This window comes from Nanorana parkeri, unplaced genomic scaffold (assembly GCF_000935625.1).
Source record: "Nanorana parkeri isolate BGI_ZX_2015 unplaced genomic scaffold, ASM93562v1 scaffold210, whole genome shotgun sequence".
NCBI lineage: Eukaryota > Metazoa > Chordata > Amphibia > Anura > Dicroglossidae > Nanorana > Nanorana parkeri.
The window spans coordinates 961,997-982,502 of record NW_017306478.1 but is presented as its reverse complement, the minus strand read 5'-3'; the positions used below and the strand labels follow the sequence as shown (position 1 = coordinate 982,502).

The window sequence follows — 20,506 nt, the reverse complement described above, 5'->3', positions numbered from 1 at the left end:
ATCATATCCGCCTATAGACTATGTTGATATCTTGGTCAATTCTTGGGAGATCTGACAAGCCTTGGGTGTCCTGTGTTACATCCTCACTTGATAGGTGACGTTGAGGTAAAGCTCTACATAGAAGGAACAGCCAGTTGTCACGTGAAGCAAAACAAAAAGTGTTCATAGAGCAAACATATAAAATGCACTTTAATTCCTATCTATTGTACTCAATGTTTTTTTCTAAAGGAGCCCACAGACATGAGAAGGTGGTCACCTATCTGCCAACTTTGGAAGGATCAGGTGATGATCTTTTAGATTGTAAGCCCTCACGGGCTTACCATCTTGTCTTTAATTGTATTGTAATGTCTTCCTTATATTGTAAAGCGCTGCGCACACTAGTGGCACTATATAAATCCTGTATAATAATAATCTCACGTATGGGGTAGGAGGCACACACACACACCCTCTGGTAGACAGTTCTTGGGATGAACATTAATAATGCAGATTAGAAAACCTGTCCCGATTCATCTTGTTCTGCCCTAAGGTCACTCCTGCCAAGAGCCCTCCAACCACCAGATTTGAAAGGAGTGTACAGAACCAAGCAGCTCAGTACACTCGTGTTCACCTGGCTTTTTTTTTTCATGTTGCGCTGATCCATTTATAACATTCAGGTCCTTCCTGCTAACAATTTGTGTTGCTTTAGCCAGCCTGTCCTCCAGCTGAGAGCAGTTTCAAAGCGTTGCTAGAGTAATGAGGGCACTTGATGGTTGTCTACTTTTATCATTCATCTCAACACCCTTATTGAACAAACTTAGACCTTGTTCATCTGTTCATGGACTTTCTTTTATACGCAGTGAAAAAAAGCTTTATGTGGCTTCAATCAATAGAAATGATGCTGTTTGTATTGTCTTTGTTGTGATTCTCTTCTTTGTCGGATATTTTCCTTGAGCTTAAAGCTGAACTCTAGGTAGATATATAAGACACAAATTAATGCAGTTCTGAATTCATTAATATATCATTGCATGTATTTTTTAAAATGCAAGCCGTGTACTGAATTTTGATTTGATATCAGTCTATTACAGTCTTCAGTGCTGCATAGGTCAGATTGTAAAAAGAAGCCAGTTGCTGGCATCGTCCTGCCCCAACAAGAAACATGCTGATAGGAGGAGAGAGCACCATGTCAGAGAGGCGTTTTGTTCTTTCACTGCCCAGTCACAGGCTGGAGGAGAGAATAGACCTGTAAGTTAAAAAAAGGTAGGCCTTCTACCCTGCTAGACATGGCTAGGTAGTGTGGCAGCACTCTGTAAATCTAAGGACTGGAGGGATGGGGAAGAGACCTGAAAAAAGTTGATTATTTGGGGGGTTTTTAGACAAATTTTGCCTAAGCAGGTCAGTGAGCGAAATTAAAAGTTTTGGCAAAACTTTGCTGATGGCTAAAGTCATTTAGACAATATGGCTCCATTCATCCCTAGTGCTCTTGGTCTACTAGCACTTGTGGTGCCTCCTAGTAAAGAACCAGATAATGTTATTGGTATCAGTGCCAGGACAGGACAAAGCAACCTGAACTGTGCATTTTGCCCGTGCCTCAATCCTAAATACAGGCCACTTGTTATCCGGCCGAAATCCCTGTTATTGGATGGCTGTGGGTGCATTTACATATAGTGACCACGGCCACCATTTATTGGCCTTCATAAGTCATGACCCATTGTAAGAAATGGAATTGTTGGTGCTCGTATGTTAAATGATTTTAGCTGTTTGATAAGGCGACTAAAGCTTGAGAAACCAAATTGTGTCATATTTTTCTTGTCATGTTGAAATCCTCCATATGGAAATAGATAGCAGAAATACCAGAAATAAGGAACTGATCTTTGGAGACAGACTGGAGGATGATTGCAGAGGTCAGTCTGAGGACAGGTCCCCTTTCAGTACAGGGCAGAGTTGTGATGGGAAGGCGATGAGGAAATGTCTTTGGTGAAGTCATTCCTTGGGTGATATGGGAGGTGACTTGGAATGAGAGTCTTCCCCCCCCATTTGCATGCTTCATCACGGCAGATTATTCCAAGCAATTGCCTGTGTTTTTAGGCCAAGATCTACAAATGTGAGCTCTGTTGCAAAAGGTTTCCTCCTCTATCATTTAAAGACACATTTGGGGACTCCTGTTTTAACTGATCTGCCTAGATTTTGTCTTTAGACTTCCTTATATCCATATGTTGCAGCGGGGTGTTCTGCACCCAAAGCAGCATTTTAGGCAAGGGTTAGGGGATCCAACCCCACCAGTCCACGCCAGTCACCAGGTTTCTGTAATGAAACTTCTATGTGGTGACATTTCAGTACTTTCAAGTTTTATAGCATCTGTTGTAACAAGCCCAAATGTGTATGCCGTTGATGTTAGACTGCCAGCATTGCCTTAAATTATGAAAATTGGTGCTGCAAAACTTGTCAGATTCATGAAGACCTTTATAGAGTGGATGAATGAATATGGAATTCAGGAGCCAGTCTGGCCAATCCAGGAGTCAGCAGGATTTTTTTAGGTGCCAGCTCCATTGACAACAATTAGACAAAATTGAGGTGCCAGCTGAAACTTTGAAGGGGCATTGACTACCTGGCTCCTGGGATTTGTCCAGCCCAGCCCAGACATGCACATTTTTTGCACTATGGATGTGATTACAGTCCTGCCCTGGGTTAGGTCCTCTTAGGATACCTTTATTGCAAAGCAGATAGCAGGCCAACAGAGGTGAATTGGATTCTAGGTAGGGTTGCTGTACAGTACAGCTGTAGGTCAGGTCCTGCATTAGGGATGGATTTGTACGTATCAAGATTTCTAAACCTATTTAGTTTTAACATGGCAGCTGCCTGTTGGCCATTGTGGAGCTTTCCATCACGTATAAAGTGCATGTTTAGTTTTAAAAACTAGGAAGCTCGGGTTTCTTTTTTGCTTTCTCTGACCCATCAGGGAAATTTCACTTCTTGTCCCAGAGACACAGAATGAAGTTTGAGGAGATCTCTCCAAAGCAAGGGGATATACACTCATGGACAGTGGTCACTAGAATTGGTTTTCTCATTGGAGGATTTCCCCTCATCTTCTGTTCAAGTGTGTCCCCTCACCTTTTTTTTTCTTAAAAATTTTGGATTCTCCAATACTTTCTGTACTTGTACTTTATAGATCGCGGGTTCGGCCTCATCTAGAGTATGCGGTCCAGTTTTGGACGCCAATCTACAGAAAGGATGTCCTTGGGCTGGAGAGAGTCCAGAGAAGGGCAACTAAACTCATTAAGGGCTGTAGGACCAAAGCTATGAGACAAGGTTACTAAAGTTAAACTTGTTGACGCTGGAAGTGTGGAGATTAAGAGGGACATTATTTTGATGTACAAGATGGTTTGGTGGTGATGGCAACATAAGCAATAAACTGTTTATGGTAAACTCCCTAACAAGGACTAGAGGCCACCACCTAAAACTGGTGGAGAAAAGATTTAACCACAAGGGGAGTAGGGGCTTTTTAGAGCGATTAGGGTCTGGAACTCACTGCCACAAGCAGTGGTATCAGCAGAGAGTGTTGAATCATTCAAAAAGCATTTAGACAACTTCCTCAAAGACCCCAACATACAGGGGTACAGGTACCCGTAAAAAAAAAAAAAAGATCACCGAAAAACTCATGCACACGCATACACATGCAGAATCCCATGCATACACGCAATAGGTTGAACTTGATGGACCCGTGTCTTCAACCTCAAATACTATGTAACTATGTACTTGAGACAATGGCCACCAGGGCCAATCGAGAGTTCCCCCAGCAGGGACACAGACGACATTAAAAATCTGACAGAGGTTCTAACCCGTCCACATTCTTTTCATATCTAAAAAAAAAAGAAGCTTGTTCACATGCACCCCGATGTATTTTTCCCAGTTTTTAGTAACCAAATAGTCCAAACCAACATGAACCTTGGTTAAAACTATGTATTTTGACTGCCACATGCAACATGGGAAAGCATGTTGGGTTTACAGTAGTGGGTCACTTTTCACAGCAGGTCATTTTTTAGCTTTGCTCTTGTCGTGATGGTATATGAAATGACGTTTAGCAGACGAGGATGAGACCGGGTCCTGCAAGAACAAAAGATGAAGGCAAGTTATTGTCAGGAGATATGTACATGAGCAACAAAACAGCTCTAAAGGTTACAAAGAAAGGGGCAATAAAAGCCTCCAATATCGATACCCGCACCCCTCTCTTTTCACTTCAAACATGAGTAAGAGTATGAGTGAGATTATGGAGCTGCTGCATTTAGCATTGGAATAAAAGGTGATGCTGAACTCTGGACAGACCGCTAACACATAGATGACACGCATACAGTACATTAGAGCTGTTTTACCTGCCAAAGGATTTGTATTTCTGACCGGCCACAGCTCTGATCACAGCACAGTCCTGTCTGGCAGGATAGGGGACCTGATTTTTCTCTGTTCAGTAACACTAAGGCCCCATTCACACTGAGCGACATGAAAATCGCGCGATAAATCGCTCAGTGTGAATCGGGCCTTAGGCTGCATTCACATATAGCGTTTGCAGTTACCGCGTGGAAGGCCGTGCAGGCCGAAAACGCTAATATTTTTAATCCGCACAGATGCCGCTCATTTGCAGGTATAAAATAGCTGCGAATTTGCCGCTTTGTCGCACCTGCACTATTTCAGGAGGCGCGCGGTACGTAACACGTGTCCCCCCGCAATGGTCTGAACGATGCACATTGAAGTGCATTCTATTCTCTGTTTAGAGGGGCTCCACGCGTATCCGTACAGCGGAATACACGCGGAGAGCCGCTCAGGTGTGAATGGAGCCTTACAGGTCTCCGCCCCATCACCTCCCAGTGACTGGACAATGAAAGAAGAAGCAGCAGGCTGAACAGCACATCTCTCTGCCACTTTGCTCTTTCCCCCAATCAGAATGCTCTTTGCAATGCAACACAACTGATTGGCTCCTTGTGCTGCTTCTCCCTCCTGCAGTTTGAGAACCTGCATGAGACATTCAGGAACTTACACTGCTGCAATTAAAAGATGCATTTAGGGTGTACTAATGATTACAGAGCTGCAATGATTTGTGTCTTTTATATCTGCCCGGCGTTCACTTGGTCAGGCCTTGATGACCAATCAAGATCAAACTTTTAGCACTCAAGCACCCATACAAGTTTCACATGTGATGTTGAGGCCTGCGATCGCAGTGTTGTGGATGGCAGGAAGGCCCCGGGGTCCCCCAAGGATCAGGGGTGCATTCGTAATTATTTCAGCCATGACTGCTGTCTCTATTCCCCTGCCATTTACCCAGAATCCTCTTTTTTCCTATTTGGCATATTTGTGTCCCTTCAAGTGAGCCGCTGGTTTGGCGGTGCCCCGAACGGCTCGCAACTTGTTTTTTTTTCAGCATGATTCAGGCATGAGACAGAAAGAGAAATGAAACGGAAAGAGAGGACAGTCATGGTGCGTTGGTGCCGTGGAGCCAGACACAGGACAGTAATAGAGAAAATATGCACTCTTGTAATCTGAGGTTTCACTTAAACCCCTTTGAGCCTTCCACGGCTCTACTCTTCTGCTCTTGTGCTCAATCCTTTGGCACTAAACAGGTTTTATTATATTAGAGGATGAGCTATGTATAACACTGTGCAGATGTACCCCGTTCTATAGCCTCGGCACGGCTTCCGCGACCCCCCACAACGCCGGAAAAAGTAATTGCGTTATTAACATATTGACGATCAGGCGGCTCGGGAGCTTGGAAAGCAGCTTGAAGTCTGCATCTGCTTTTCTGATATAGCAAACCCAGTGAAAGCAAAGCTAGAGCTAAGCCTGCTCATTCTGCTTGTGGTAGGTTCGTTCTCACTGCTTTAGCCTTACATCTGTTCCAAGGACTTCCTGTGGCTTTTCGATAAAGTCACGTGGTTGGAGCTGCAGACAGTCTGAGAAGCTTTTGGAGCGTCTCGGTTTTTTGTACCTTTGTCCAAACCACTGACTTATCCTTCTGCTTTTAGCTCACGCAATGTTCTTCCCTGGCTGTGGACGGTGCGTTGTTTTTCTTGTTTGGCTTTTTTTTTTTATCATCTCTGGGTTCAATAGAAAATACGGATCCAACTGGAAGAGGCGAGCGGAGTCATCAAAGCTACATTCTTCTAGTTTATACACTCACCAGAGGCAAAACTTCCTCGTTACAGAGAGTCGCAGAGGAAAACAAGACCACTTAAATCAGAGAGTGGTACATTTTGTGCAAAAGCTATTTCACATGTTTTCTATGTTCTTTCTAAATGTTCCATTTTACGTTTTGGCCTGGAGGGGGCTCTTTCCCAATGAAGCCTCTTCTCCTCCTGGTAAAGACCAAGTGAACCTTTCAGTTTAAATCGGCTAAACAAACGTTGTGCAAAGTCTTACAGTTCAGTTCCTTTAGTAAGCAGCTAAGCAGCTACAGCCTAGGTAGAAAAGCCTGTCCACTGCCACCATACTGCAGAGAAGGAAGTGTGGAAGCAGTACTCTCTCCGCAGAGATCTGACATGCCCCCTGCTGAGGCAGACCTATACTTCTGCATTTAGCAAAGCAAATGCCCCTTGCTGATTAGAGAGCTCTGACTTGGGGGAGCTCTGCAAAGAGACCACTGTTTTTTCAAAGAGAGCAACGGTCCTACTCTGCAGCATGCTGGCAGAGAACAGGCTTTTCTACACACACCATATGACTTTGCACACCTTTTGTTTAGAACCAGTGAAATAACTGGATAGAGTAGAAACGTTTAGATGGCAGTTGCTTCATCACAGACCACAGTATCAATGAAGTATTAAGTCATTGGCAGCAGAGGAGCTTGCAGAGGGAGGAGGAGCTCTTATAAAAGTGGCTCTGGAGCAATGAGAGAGTGCAAAAACATGAACTTACTGGATGCTCTGCATCCTCTTCTTGCAACAACCACATATAGCTCATCCAGGGGACAAGCATATAGACAGAATTGTTGCCCCATTCTAAGTTGTGTGTGCCATTGGTCTCACTCAGCATGAGTAATGGAAATAGCAAAGCTGGATCCTGGGAAAGCAGAGCAAAACATTGACATTGGCCTCACATGGCATCTAGAGGCTAACTAGTGGGGAGCCGGCTTCTGCCAGTTACACACACACACACACACACACACACTCACACACACTTTTCTTTTAAAAATGCTAATTGAAATGGTTGTGGTCAGGTGACACAATGGGTCCAGGCCTTCTATTTTGTTAACTGTAGAGTAGGAGGGTCCTCTTTCGAGCATCTGCATTGCTGCCTGAGTGATGTGGACATTTCTGATTTGCTGCCCAGTGGCCGGGTCATCTCAAGCTTCAGAAGACTGCGCAACGTGATGACATCGCAAAGAGGTGATTGGTCTGCACAGGCAAAGACTGCAGCGCTAGATCACTGGTCATCACTCCTGGAAGCAGCACTGAGGACGCAGACAGTGGAGTAGGAGCACGCTGAGGGAAAAACTGCAACCATTGCCATTAATGGCCTCATTCACTTAAGCTGAATATCTGTGGTCATTTTTCAGGCATTTCTTTTTAGCGTTTGTACAAGTGGTTTAAAAAAAAATATTTCAGCTAATGGAAAGCTAGTTTTTTTTAAGCACTCCCATTGAAGTCTGTTGAGGCCAAAACGCGTATCTCTGCCCCCAAAAGAAGCTCATATGCTTTTTCAAGTGTGGTGTTGAATAGAATGGAAATCCTAGTGTCAATCATTGAAGCGTTTCTGGTAAGACTTCAGATCGCTCAGGTGTGAACTGGGCCTTAGAGAGGCGTACCTGTTACGTAATGCTGTGCAATGTTTGCAGACGCTTCCTGGCCAACCGGTCTCGGGGTTAAAGAAGTTCATTCAAAATGGTTCTCCCTTACTATTGGTAGAGTTCTCCTGACCTAGAGCCAGCACCGTGTCTGCTCAGCGCACAAACATACTACATGCTTGTCCAAAGCGATCATACATGTTTCTACTACAACTGGTCTACAGAACGATCCTGTGTTCGTCAGATGTGATTAGACACAAAGGGAAGTTCCTCAGCTTGTAAAAAATTAATTTTGGGTATGCTCCAATAATAATGCCAAACGTCCCCTCACTGTATATACACCATCACCTGCCTTTAGAAGCACCTGTGACGGCATTCAGTGTCGGTTTGATAATGAGTTTGCTCCCCGTGTTTGCCTCCATATTGATGACATTCCACAAGTCAGGCACCCCGCGCCTCTCTTGTCTCGCTGTACACTCACAGAAGACGGACACTGCCGCCCTTCACTCACCAACCACTTCAAACTGCTGGCCGAGACTTGTGAGGTTTTCTAGCTGCAGGTTACAGATCCCAGGCTTAGTGGATTGGCACTGGGTTAAAAGAGCCTTTCATTCTGGGACTGCTCCTTCCAATCTCCCTGTGATCAAACGCCATTACCTTTTACTTTCTGACAGCGCGCATGAGGTGAGCTTAATACTTGGCCGAAGCCGCGTCCACATCACTGGGACTGTGTAACCAAACCTCTTAGCTCTACTTCATCAACGCCGCTGGTCATTATCAAAGGCTTCAGAGCTGCACTGCCAGTCTGACACAAAATAACTGCTCTGTTCCTTCCGCCGTGGACAGTGGCATCTTTTTTGGCTTAGATGAGCTGCAGGGAAAAAGAAAAAGTATTGACTTGTTTTACTTTTGAAACTTAAAGTGAAGCCGAAGTTATTAAAGGAGAACTATGAGGTGAGTGCTTTTCACTCACCTCATAGTTCTAGCCGACCTGTGACAATGAGACTGTCACAGGTTGGCTCAGTAGATCGGGAGGTGAGTGAACATATACCGGCGTTCGCTCACCTCTCGATCCTGTCACAGCTCTCTGCCGTGACAGGGGGAGGGGCTGGATTCCCCCCTCCCCGCTCCGATCCTCCAGCGCTGACTGGCGGAACGGACGGGGGAGGGGGTGGGTACAGCTGGCTCTGCCTCTAGATAGGCAGAGCCAGCTGTCAGTCACGCAGCTGGGCGGATCCCGGCACAATTGTCGGGATTCGCTTCAGCTGCGGCGTCCCAGCTGTAGCTCGCGGTATACGGAGCTTAGGGTGACAGGAGGATGCTAGTTTGTGTCCTCCCGTTACCCTTAGGAGAACTATGGGGGAAAGCCCTAACCCCATAGTTCTCCTTTAATGAAAGTGAAAGAAAATCCCAAATTTTGGGCTGTCACCAGAACAGGAATAGATGGGGAATCTTCCAATGGAGACATTAGTTCTGGTGACCACAAGGGGTTTCCCTCACTTTGGATGAATTTTCTCGCACTTCCTGTTGTGGCTGTCGTACAGGAAGTGAACGGAAATCACCCCAATGGGACATAGATGGCAAAGAAACTGACAGAGGTTCTAACCCTCCCTTGCTCTATCCAAAACGTAAAAAAGTGTTTGCTTCTAGTTTGAAGTGTATGTCTGGGCAAACATGTAAAAAACAGACCTTCAATACATTCACATCTCCCCTGGTTCTGTCTCTTAAAACTGCTAAAACTACAGAAAATGCCTGTTGATCTCTCAGAAATCCAGGGAGCTCTTGACTTCCTTTTTGAGCTGACAACACTGCTTCTGCCGCATTGTAATCCATGCATAGTTGTCAGCCATGCTTGAGTTCTCTTCTGCTAGACTAGAGAACATCTCCCCCCTTATGTTATTAGGTTGAGGAGAAGGTGTTTTGTTGCCAAGCTGGAGAGAACTCAAATAGTGCTGACAACACTGCTTGGGATTAGTGATGAGCGAGGACTTGGGGCAAACACCACTTGCCAGTCCAATCAGTTGCATCAGGGGCATTCCCTACCCTGCAGCAACATGTCACAAAGGGGTGCCCCTGCTGTAACTGATTGGCCTAGGAGATGGTTGTGTGTCAGTCACAGTTTTGCATGGGCTTGAACCGGTCTTACACCAAGCACATCACTACTTGGGATTTCAGTACAGCCGAGGCAGTGTTGTCACCTCACTATAGGAAGTTAGGGGCTTACTGGATGTTTGGCAGATCCACACATATGTTCCTATACTTGCTGCATTTTTTACAATGGCAATTTGTTAAGTTGGTGACGGGGTCTCTTTAAGACCTTTGCAGAGTTCATAGAACAGTTTCATATGAAAGTCTGTATTTTTTTTGCTGTGGGGAAGAAGAAGAAGGGGGCGGGGAGGAGTCTCCATTATGTTTGATTCCGAGGAAGAGCCATTGTCACATTATTCTGAATGGCTGGCTCTCATGTCATGTCGGCTGCGCCTTCATTGACAATACAATATTCTACAGAGACACATGACTCAGCACGGCTATGATAGCGCCATTGTCTACACTGGGAGTTTTCATGATGTGTGTATTGAATTACTTTCCAGTGTTTGGAGTGTAGGTGGTAAACAGCTCTAGCTGGGACCTATTAGAGCAATCATCACACATTAACTAGTCCTCCCGGCTCTCTCCCATTCACCGGACGGCTTTCACATCACACAATGCTTTTTTTTCTCCTATTTTTGAAAGCGCTGTCGGCTCTATAGAATTTCCGAGGCTTTTATCCATTGTCTCTGATGTAAGGACAATTTTCTCTTATCACAAGTAAAAACTGAAAGCCTGTGATCTGTAAACTGGATGAGATGAGCCGGGGTGATTGAACCTCCGACACACACACACCTGGCCTTCTAGACTCAAGAAGACCTTCTGTGTCCACCATTTAAAATGGGGCCTATTATGATACTGGCCCATGAAAACCATATAATGCAGAACTGGCAAGAACCCATTCAGCCACATTCACACCTCAGTGTTGTGATACGTGTTTCCCGAAGCGCGAGAACCCTCAATATGAAGAGTCCTATTGTATTCAATTGTGTTTGTTCGCACCTGAACATTGTGTCACTTGTAGCTTGAAAAAGCTTCGGGCGATTTTGCATCTAGCAACTGTCTCCTTGCACGCTTTCATTGGGCTAAAACTAGGGATGCACCGATACTGGTTTTTCGGTATCAAGTACGAGTACCGATATTTATTTTTCGGTACTCGCCAATACTGAGTACCGGTGCCTTGTGTCAGGCTGCCTAGGAACAATGGAAGCCGGGAGGGGGGTCATAACCCATCGCACGGCTTCCTGATTGCCTGTGAAGCAAGTGTTTTAGTGAATGACCTGCCTTCCACCTTCCTGATTGGTAAGGAAGCCAGGCTGCCTAGGAACAAGTGAAGCTGGCTTCCTAGCCAATCAGGAAGCCGGGTAGCGGATCACGACGTACCGCCCCGGCTTCCTGATTGGTTAGGAAGCCAGGCTGCCTAGGAACAATGGAAGCCGGGAGGGGGGTCATAACCCATCGCACGGCTTCCTGATTGCCTGTGAAGCAAGTGTTTTAGTGAATGACCTGCCTTCCAGCTTCCTGATTGGTTAGGAAGCCAGGCTGCCTAGGAACAATGGAAGCCGGGAGGGGGGTCATAACCCACCACCTGGCTTCCTGATTGTAAAGGAAGCCGGGTTCCTTGGCACAGCCGGTCAGACAACAATACAAACCTGAGGGGTTCTAACCCTTCCCCTGTCCAAAACTGTATTATGTTTTGGCTTCTGTTTGTTTTACAATTGCAACCAAGAATGGAACCTAAGTTTTGATTGCTACATCTGTGGCTAGCCTTAGAGTCTGTTATAATGGACTCGCTGGCTTCTGGATGCTAGTATATTATGTTGAATCTGGTAAAGCCATGATGGATTATCCTTGCACATTTCCAAGTCGTATGCTAGAACAGATGTAGGTCGTTGGGGGAGCCCTCTGCACACCTCACAGCAGTCCCGGCCAGATGAGAAAAGATGGTGCTCAAGGCAGAAAACATGTTTTCTGCCTTGAGGAATTGACCCTGCGCGGCCCCGAAACGTCGGTTTCTTTGAATTTTATGACGCTTCTCTCCATTAAAGGGACATATTTTGCTTTCATCATTGAGTGCTGGTGATTCCCTGCTTGTTGTATGCTAGAACAGCACATGACTGACAGGCTCCTCCCACGTGCTGTCTTGGAATAGCCCGAAAATAGGGTTACCAGGTAACTAACTTATTTCTGTGTTCCGTTTTCCTGATTTCCACAATAACATGTCTTCTTTTCCCACAGAAATTTCCTGAGCTGAAGTTCAAGTACGTGGAAGAAGAGCAGCCTGAGGAATTTTTCATCCCCTACGTCTGGTCCTTAGTATATAACTCTGGGGTCGGCCTGTACTGGAACCCCCAGGACATTCAGCTCTTCACCATGGATTCCGGTTGATCAGTTTGCTGCGGACAGACATAGCTCTTTATCTGATGGCTTGGCTAATGGAGAGAGAGCTACCGACCTTCCACCGCTCTGCTCTCCCCCACCGAACCTCTGTAACGTGTGGAAACCTCTGAAGGCCTCCAGGCTTGTGGAGTTATGTCCTAAGGTTGTACGCAGTGTGTGACTGTTTATAATGCGTCCATCAGGGGCACTCGCGTCACAACCAACCGACCCGTTTACTTTTGTTTGTTTTTCTTGATTATAATTGATGGTTGATGCAGATAAATATATTTTTATTTCAGTGGAAGGGGGAATATTTTAAACGTATCTATTTAGTTTACTTTGGGTTAATAAAGCTGTGAAGTGAATGGCTTGCATGTCGGCAATATTTCCTACTTTCCAAATGGAAGTAGAAGTACCATTTTCATGAGCTCTCTTTGGACAGATTACAGAATATTTCCATCCATGTGGCCATCATAGGTGCCCACCTTTGCCTTTCAGAGGGTCCAGTGAATCCAGTATACAGCTATATCAGGACCTCCTTTGACTTAAAATGGACTTGTGCTTTGCCCATGAAGGGCGCAGCAACAAGTTCAAAGCCTTCTCCAGCAGAAGATATTTTCTTCTGCTCCCCCATAACCAACACATAGCTATGGAATTCCCGGGTCCCAGCACTGATTGATCCTACATGAGGTGAGTGACATGCTCCTTCATACACGCAATAGCTGGTGTTTTCTTTGGCTTCTGGTGTTAAACAGAGTGGTGGTTGAGCAAAGGAAAGGCCAATGGATCTGTGACATTTTACCTTCCAGTCATACACTTACTGCTCTGTCAATTGCACTTCCTGTTCGAGGGTGACAATTCTCATCCATTGGATCATAATGCAGTGGTGGCATTGTCAGCTTTCTATGTGCCCTCCCATTAAAGGTCTGGTGACTCTATAAAGAGAAGAGTACTTGTCACTACCATGATAAGGGGCTCACCTGATAATTAAGAAATTAGGGCAATAAAAGTGTTAAATTTATAAGTAAAAACACAAGTCACCAAGCGTTATACTCACCTGCCCCTGTTCCAGGGAGATCTCGGCTATGTGGCTTCCTCGGCCCCACACAGAGACTAGGTATATTTGGTACTTATTACCACCACACAGTCTCATGATCATATTGTATTTGTGTGCACATAAAGCTGGCTGAACTCAACTTAATAATAAATGTAATGTGGGAGTCCCCATCCCCGGTATAGAATGCAGGCAATGCTCATGTAGTCAAGGAGGGATGCCTCACCTTACACGGCAGACTTAATACCCACCTGATAGTGACAACCAGTTCCCAAAGTCGCACCTCGCCTTCCCTCTCGCCGACATTATCATATACAATGCAGAACCAGCGACCACCACTGGTCTTGCTTTGTAGATGATGACATTAAGGGCCGACCCACATTGCAGGCCAGAAGGTAAGAAGACCGGAGCACCGGGTACCATGATTCACCGGGTGCAGTAAGTATTCCTCTGTATTAGATTCCCCCCTAGACAAAACGAGCATTATTTCCTTGTTTTCAAGTAACATTTCGACCTGATAGTTGGCACCCTTTGCTGTAGATACCTTCGTCTCCCTTTCCTGCTGCACCATTTGCCAGGTGAGGCCCTGTAAAATCGCAAGTTGGGAGTCCCAAGCACTGTTGCTGTGCAAAGGTCTTCCTTACAATGGGCTTTTTTACTTGATGTGCCAGCGGGTAAATAAGATGGTAGGTGGGCTATTAAGAGGACCTGTTACTTTGACTGGAATGAATATAATGCAGTTGTTCTTTGATGTCTAGTCCCTTACTGTGCTGCTTCCCATAAGTTTCCAGCAAGTGTGCCAGCCATCCTTTTTCCCATCTGCCCCGGCAAGGTGACGATGCCTGTAGTGACAGGTGAACATATCGAGGTAGCTTGGATCCTGATTGGTCAGGCAGATGCCTTTTATCTCACTGCCCCGTGTGATCGATATTCCCATTGGGTCATCTCTGCCTGCTCCTGTTGATATGAAATTGTCACCTGAGCTGGTAAAACTCCAGATCAAGCATCTGTCATCTCATGGGCTGCCTTGGTCTATCTGTCAATCTTCATGAATTGAAATGTTTTTCATGAGGCCAAACTGTACATATCCTTTCCCCAAATTATGATTAGATCTTCCATTTTTTTCTTTTTACCAATGAAGTGATGGTACTGCATTTTATTATGAATATTTTATGTTTCTTATAATCGTGGGAGGTGTGGTTTGTATTTATACAATGTATTTATTTTCATAGAAGGTCCATAATGAAGCATGGTGTGCATCTATCAATTTCTTTGTAGGACCTCTGCCCTCTTCTCTTCTGGTACTAAGGCTCCAATAAACATTTTCCGTAGCTGGGCTGATTAGAGTTTAAAGCAGACCATCCTACTTGGTTGTAGTAAGACAGTTGGGAACAAAACTGATCCTTGCTCTGTAATTCTTCCAGTTCTGTCACACATCAGTGCCTCGGCATGGGTCACCTGACCGGCTTCCTAATTGGAAGAATGAACAGGAGAAAGGTAAATTTTTCTTATTCGGCTTTTTGTCCTAACATCAGAAAGGGTGATAATCACAATAAAAGAGTTTGTCATGAACGTCTGGTAATAGCAAGCCATGCTCCTGAGTTTGAGACTTTCTTGTGATAGTTCTTTCCTGCACTCTTGTGGGGCAATAAACTTCTACAATGGTCAGAGGTGCTCAGTATCATATAGGGAAATTGTCCAACTTGTGAAATCTCTCTCTGAGCAAGTCCTGCTCCTTCACTCCTCTGTGTAGCAAAGAGAAGGGTGGATTGACATTTAAAGCATGCGTCCGCTGTTATTGGACTTTTAGTACCAGGCCTTAATTTAAAAAAAGCCTTATGCATCAGCTCTAGTGAATCTATGTTAGTGGTGTGTCATGTGTACACATCAGTTAGCATCTTGGTTTGTGATTGGCCAGTTCACCTCTGATTCATATTCTTGACATCACAGAGTGGACAGAGCACAGACAGGAGAACATGGTCTTACAGTGTCACCATAGTTAGGACATAGGCTGTATGGGACATAGGTTTGTGGACACCTGACCATTACAGCTATATGAGCTGGTCAGACATCCCATTCCAACACCATGGCCATTAATATGGGCTTCCCTTTGCGGCTATAGCAGCCTCCACTCTTCTTGGGGGGGTTTACCACAAGATTTTGGAGTGTATCTGTCAGAATGAGCTAATTCCGTCAAATTAACATTTGTGAGGCCAGGTGCTGATGTTGGACAAGACCTGGCTCATGATTGGCGTTCCAATTCATCTCAAAAGTGTTCCGTAGGGTTGAGGTCAGGGCTCTGTTCAGGCCATTTGAGTTCTCCACCCCAAACTTCTCATACCATGTCTTTTTGGAACTGGCTTTGTGTTCAGGGGCACATGCACGCTGGAACAGAAAAGGACCTTTCCCAAACTGTTACCACAAGCTTGGGAAGCACACAATTGTCTTAGATGACTTTGTATTGTGTAACATTTGCAGTGTCCTTTACTAAAAACATCTGAACTTAATCATTGGAAGTGTGTCCACAAACTGTTGGCCCAATAGTGAATTTACCGGAGTTGTGCAGTTTTTCTAAGTCGGGTGGCGATTTAAAAGGCAATGTAAAGTGACCCCGTGTCAGGCTGGGGATAGTTGTCCTGAAGAGATTACTTGTCCGCGGTAGTAGAGCCTCGTAAATTGCATGTTTACAGTAATGAGAAATGATGAGGAGCTTTGCTGGTTCAGCATCTTTGTACTTCTGCACAAAAGTCATGTGACTAGAACTCACCAACTCAATGTTGACCAGGACAGAGGAATTTGGGAAAGGCAAAAGCTCCAATGTATATGATTTTGTGTATATTGTGTTGCCCAGAGTCACCTTTTGATGTCCCAGAGCATTATGGGAACATAAAAGGAAGACTTTTGTGGCTATTGGAGACTGAGACCGTTCAAAGATTCCTGAGTCTCTCTCTTGACCATTCGGGACTTGACAGTTGTCACCGCTAAAATCCCAACTTCACAAAGGGGGAAATGTGTCTCTTCAAATCTTGTTGGCTGCTTTCACTATGGAAACCGCTCTATGGCCACGATCGCTATTTTAATGGCAATAGCTCTGCGCCTTTTGTCACATACGAAGTACTGACTCGTTATTTTGGTTTCTTTGCTGGTCTTCACCCTTATGGTGCTTTTTCATGATAAAGTTGCATTTTGTGTTTTTTGTTTCATTTGCTTTCATGGACTGAAGTGTCAGCTTTTTATCAATGAATAGTGTTCAGCCCTCAGCAAGCACAAGATATGAACCGCTAAGATCTAATGATATCCAATGTCCCTTCACTCTGCTTCTCAATCCGATTCCAAAGAGGAAATATCCCCTAAATTGTGAGCACTGCCACCTCTGTTCATGTTATGATACGAGGTTTACTCTGTAAAATATAATAAAATTATATTTCCAAACTCTGGTCTGTGTCTTGTGTTTGGTATAATTGCATGTGCAAGGAAGTCTGCCAATTCCGATGGTCTCCATAAAAGATCAGATTATGAAATTCCTTTCATGGTACTCGTAATAGTGATTGTTAGTAGGTGATCTTATTATTGGGCACTCCTCTAATGTGGGACAATTACACTTTAGATTTGGAGAAGAGGCCAAATGTTAGGACAAATTGACTGTTAAAGGAGAACTATGGGGTAAGTGTTTTCCCCATAGTTTTCTTTAGGGTCACAGGAGGACACAAACTAGCGTCCTCCCGTCACCCTAAGCTCAGTATATCGCGAGCTACTGCGTGATTGACAGCTAGCTCTGCCTATCTAGAGGCAGAGCCAGCTGTACCTGCCCCCTCCCCCGGCCGTTCCGCCAGTGAGCGCCATCGGAGCGGGGAGGGGGGAATCCCTGCAGGGAGCCGTGAGTGACGGTCACGGATCTCTGCAGGGACATGATCGAGAAGTGAGCGAGCGACGGTATGTGTTCGCTCACTTCCCGATCTATAGAGCCGACCTGTGACAGTTTCATTGTCACACGTCGGCTCGAACTATGAGGATGAGGGAATATCACCCACCTCAGTTCTCCTTTAAAGGGACGCACATTAAAAATTAAAGCCACAATTGTTTTTTTAATAGAGTAGGGCAGTGGTGGTCAACCTCCTCGTTATAGCAGACCTCAGGTGTAGTCCCTGACATCATCAAAGGGCAGCAAATAATGTTCAGTGTACATAATGCTACAGAAAATGATCATAGACCGGACATACTACTGGAGGTGGACAGACCGCAGGCATGCTACAAGAGAATGGCCAAAGACTGCAGACAAACTACAGGTAAAGTTGCAGACCTGGAACATTCTTCAAAAGATGGACAAAAATTGCAGACATCATACATGATACATGATTGGAGACTAGGGACATGCTACAGAAGACCAACAAAGACTACAGACATCATACAGGTATGGTTGGAGTCAGTGGCGGACCTAATAACCAAAGGGCCCTGGTGCAAGATTTTATCTTGGGCCCCCCTCCCAAGATGGGGAGGGGGGGCACGGGAGGGGTTCACACTGGCCCCGCCCCCCAGTGGATTCTAATGTTGCAGTAGCGTGCTGGACTTACTTGAGACCCTGCAGAGCACACCATAGATCCTGCATAGCCTACCTGAGACTCTCTATGGTGGGCTCTGCAGGGTCCCAGGTGGGCTTGTCTGGTCGTCGGGGTCCCTTTCCCTGTACCTCCTCCCAACTCTTCTTACCTGCGGCTGCTGGGGCCCGCCTCCTCCACCCCCTCCCCTGTCACCTCTGCCAATGCCGCCCCTGGTACAGCTGATACCCATGTAAGGGGCCCCCCAGACCCCTCAGACGGGTACCGGCCATACCCCCCTGATGGCGGTGTTCTATCAAAGGTTGTGACTACGTTAGACTGTGTGACCGGTAACGTGGTCACACGTTTTAACGTAATCCCGCCCAGTTTTTTTGGCGGTGGAATGTGTGACCGCCAATAGGTGAAGCATTCCAGCGCTTTCCCAGCTGTTCCAGGGCAGATCGGCATCACAGATGGTATGTGCAGGAGAACCGGTCTGCCCTGGAACAGCTGATCGGTCCTGAAATGTCACTTCTCTCCGACTCTGTGATTGCGATCTCACATTCCACCGCACTCACAAAGTCGGATAGAAGTGACATTTCAGGACCGATCAGCTGTTCCAGGAGATGGCCAAAGACTGCAGACATACTACAGTTATGGTTGGTGACTAGAGACATACTGAAGGTGACTGTCAGGAACCGAGGATGTTACACGAGACTGATAAAGATCACTGCCATTACAGTCCCTTTACAAACCAATGTTCCCTACAGTCCCGCTTTACAAACCAATGTTCCATACAGTCCCCTTTACAAACCAATGTTCCCTACAGTCCCCTTTACAAACCAATGTTCCCTACAGTCCCCTTTACAAACCAATGTTCCCTACAGTCCCCTTTACAAACCAATGTTCCATACAGTCCCCTTTACAAACCAATGTTCCCTACAGTCCCCTTTACAAACCAATGTTCCCTACAGTCCCCATAAATTGCTCCACATTTGGCATTCCTCTCAGCAAGATTCATTATAAAAGCTCAGAGACAAAAAGAAACAGAGAACGGACAGCAAAGAAAAAGAAAGTACAAAAGAAATCAAATCATTGTGTTGGTAGAAATTGGTTTCATGAATATTATACGAGCAAAGACCTAGGAAAGAAAAACATTGGACCACCGGCAGCTGGGGCCCAGGGGTGTTCCCCACTTCAGGGGTCTGAGAATTCCTCTCCTGCATGACAAACAGCTAAGCAAACGGGGTTCCCGGATCACCAGGTTTCCAAGCAAAGGGACTGCGTAGGTTGGTATATTGCAGCGGGTTGCCTGTGCTCCCTATACAGTATGTACCTCAAGTCTTCTTTTTCCGCATTGCCTGGACTCGCCCTTTACAGATTCATGGAATAGACTGTGGCAGTGTTTTCCTGTTAGTTTGCTCCTCAGGCGGAGTTGTCCTTTAATCTCCCCCTCCGTAGAATATTTTGCATACTGTCACATTCTGACGGGCGCTCTCTACATGGTAGATGAAAAGGAATGACATTCTCTCTCTCTGCCGCAGAACAGAACTCTGTGTGTTCCAGCCTCGCCGGGCCCGAGTGCTGACAGACAGTGTTTAGAATCTCCCCCTCCTCGTAACGCGTTACATCGCCCGAAACACAAAACACATTTCAATAGCAAATGTGTGAACAACATGAAAAGAAACCCCAACAACAGCCACAGAACAACCAGCACATGTTCATATAGCGGCGGATGGCGTGTCCGCAGGGACGTTGGGTGACTGTGCCCTTGAAGATACTTACTAGTAGGGAGGCACCCATACCGAATTGTCCGTATTGAGTACGAGTGCCGATATATATTTTTTTCGGTATTTGCTGATACCGAATACAGAATACCAGAAGTCCCATTAAGGAAACCCGGAAGCATGTAAAGACTCCAGGCTTCCCGATTTGCCGGGGGGAGGTTGTGCAAGTAATGACCAGCTTCCCAACCAACCAAGAAGTCGGGGTGCGAGTCATTACACACCCCCTGGCTTCCTGATTGGCTGGGATGCCGGCTCCATGTTCCCTTGTCACCAGGTGACGAGGAAGCATGGAAGCTGGCTTCCCAGCCAATCAGGAAGCCAGACGGCATGCAATGACTCGTGGCTTGGTTGAAGGCGTGGAGGGGTATCAGGCCTCCCTGACTTGCAGGAGTCTCTCTCCGGGTGTGTGGCTGCCTGTCTCTTATCACCCTAGATTTTGTTCTTTAAGATTTTTGAAAAATGGCTGCGTGCATAGGTGACGGGTTGGGCCTCTTAGGCCTTCTCTGCTGCTTTATGTAAATAGTTGGTGGATCTTTGCGCTTGAGTCCTTTTGTACAGTGATGAGGCTTTATTGCTTGTCTGTGTATACAACATGTATATAATATGGGGGAATATTGTTTTATTTATTTTTGATTTTTGTACAGTTTACACTACGTTTATGTTTTGTTACCTTTGTATAAAAGTTGCTTGAATCTTTCAATAAAAAGATTAGCAGCAGTGAGCCGTCATTATTACAGGAAGTCTCACACTGGATTACTGCACAGATTTGGAAGAAATACATAAAACTCACCAAGATTCCAGGACGGATACACATGACACTGGTATGAGGACAATATTTGTTCATCATGAAGTTCATTTAAAGTGTGTTACCCCCAAAAGATTAAAAAAGAAATATATTTATTCAAAATAAGTAATTTTTTAT

General features: G+C 45.5%; 1 protein-coding gene across 2 annotated transcripts in view; it reads left to right on the top strand.

The window, feature by feature from the left end:
- DYM (dymeclin) overlaps window positions 1-12,637 on the top strand; it is a 300,965-nt gene extending 288,328 nt beyond the window's left edge. For both annotated transcript variants that reach the window (XM_018555737.1, XM_018555736.1), the window contains one exon: window positions 12,068-12,637. In XM_018555737.1, the coding sequence (XP_018411239.1) occupies window positions 12,068-12,217 (150 nt within the window). In that variant the 3' untranslated portion in view covers window positions 12,218-12,637. The remainder of the gene's footprint in view (window positions 1-12,067) is intronic.
- Window positions 12,638-20,506: the final 7,869 nt, after the last annotated feature.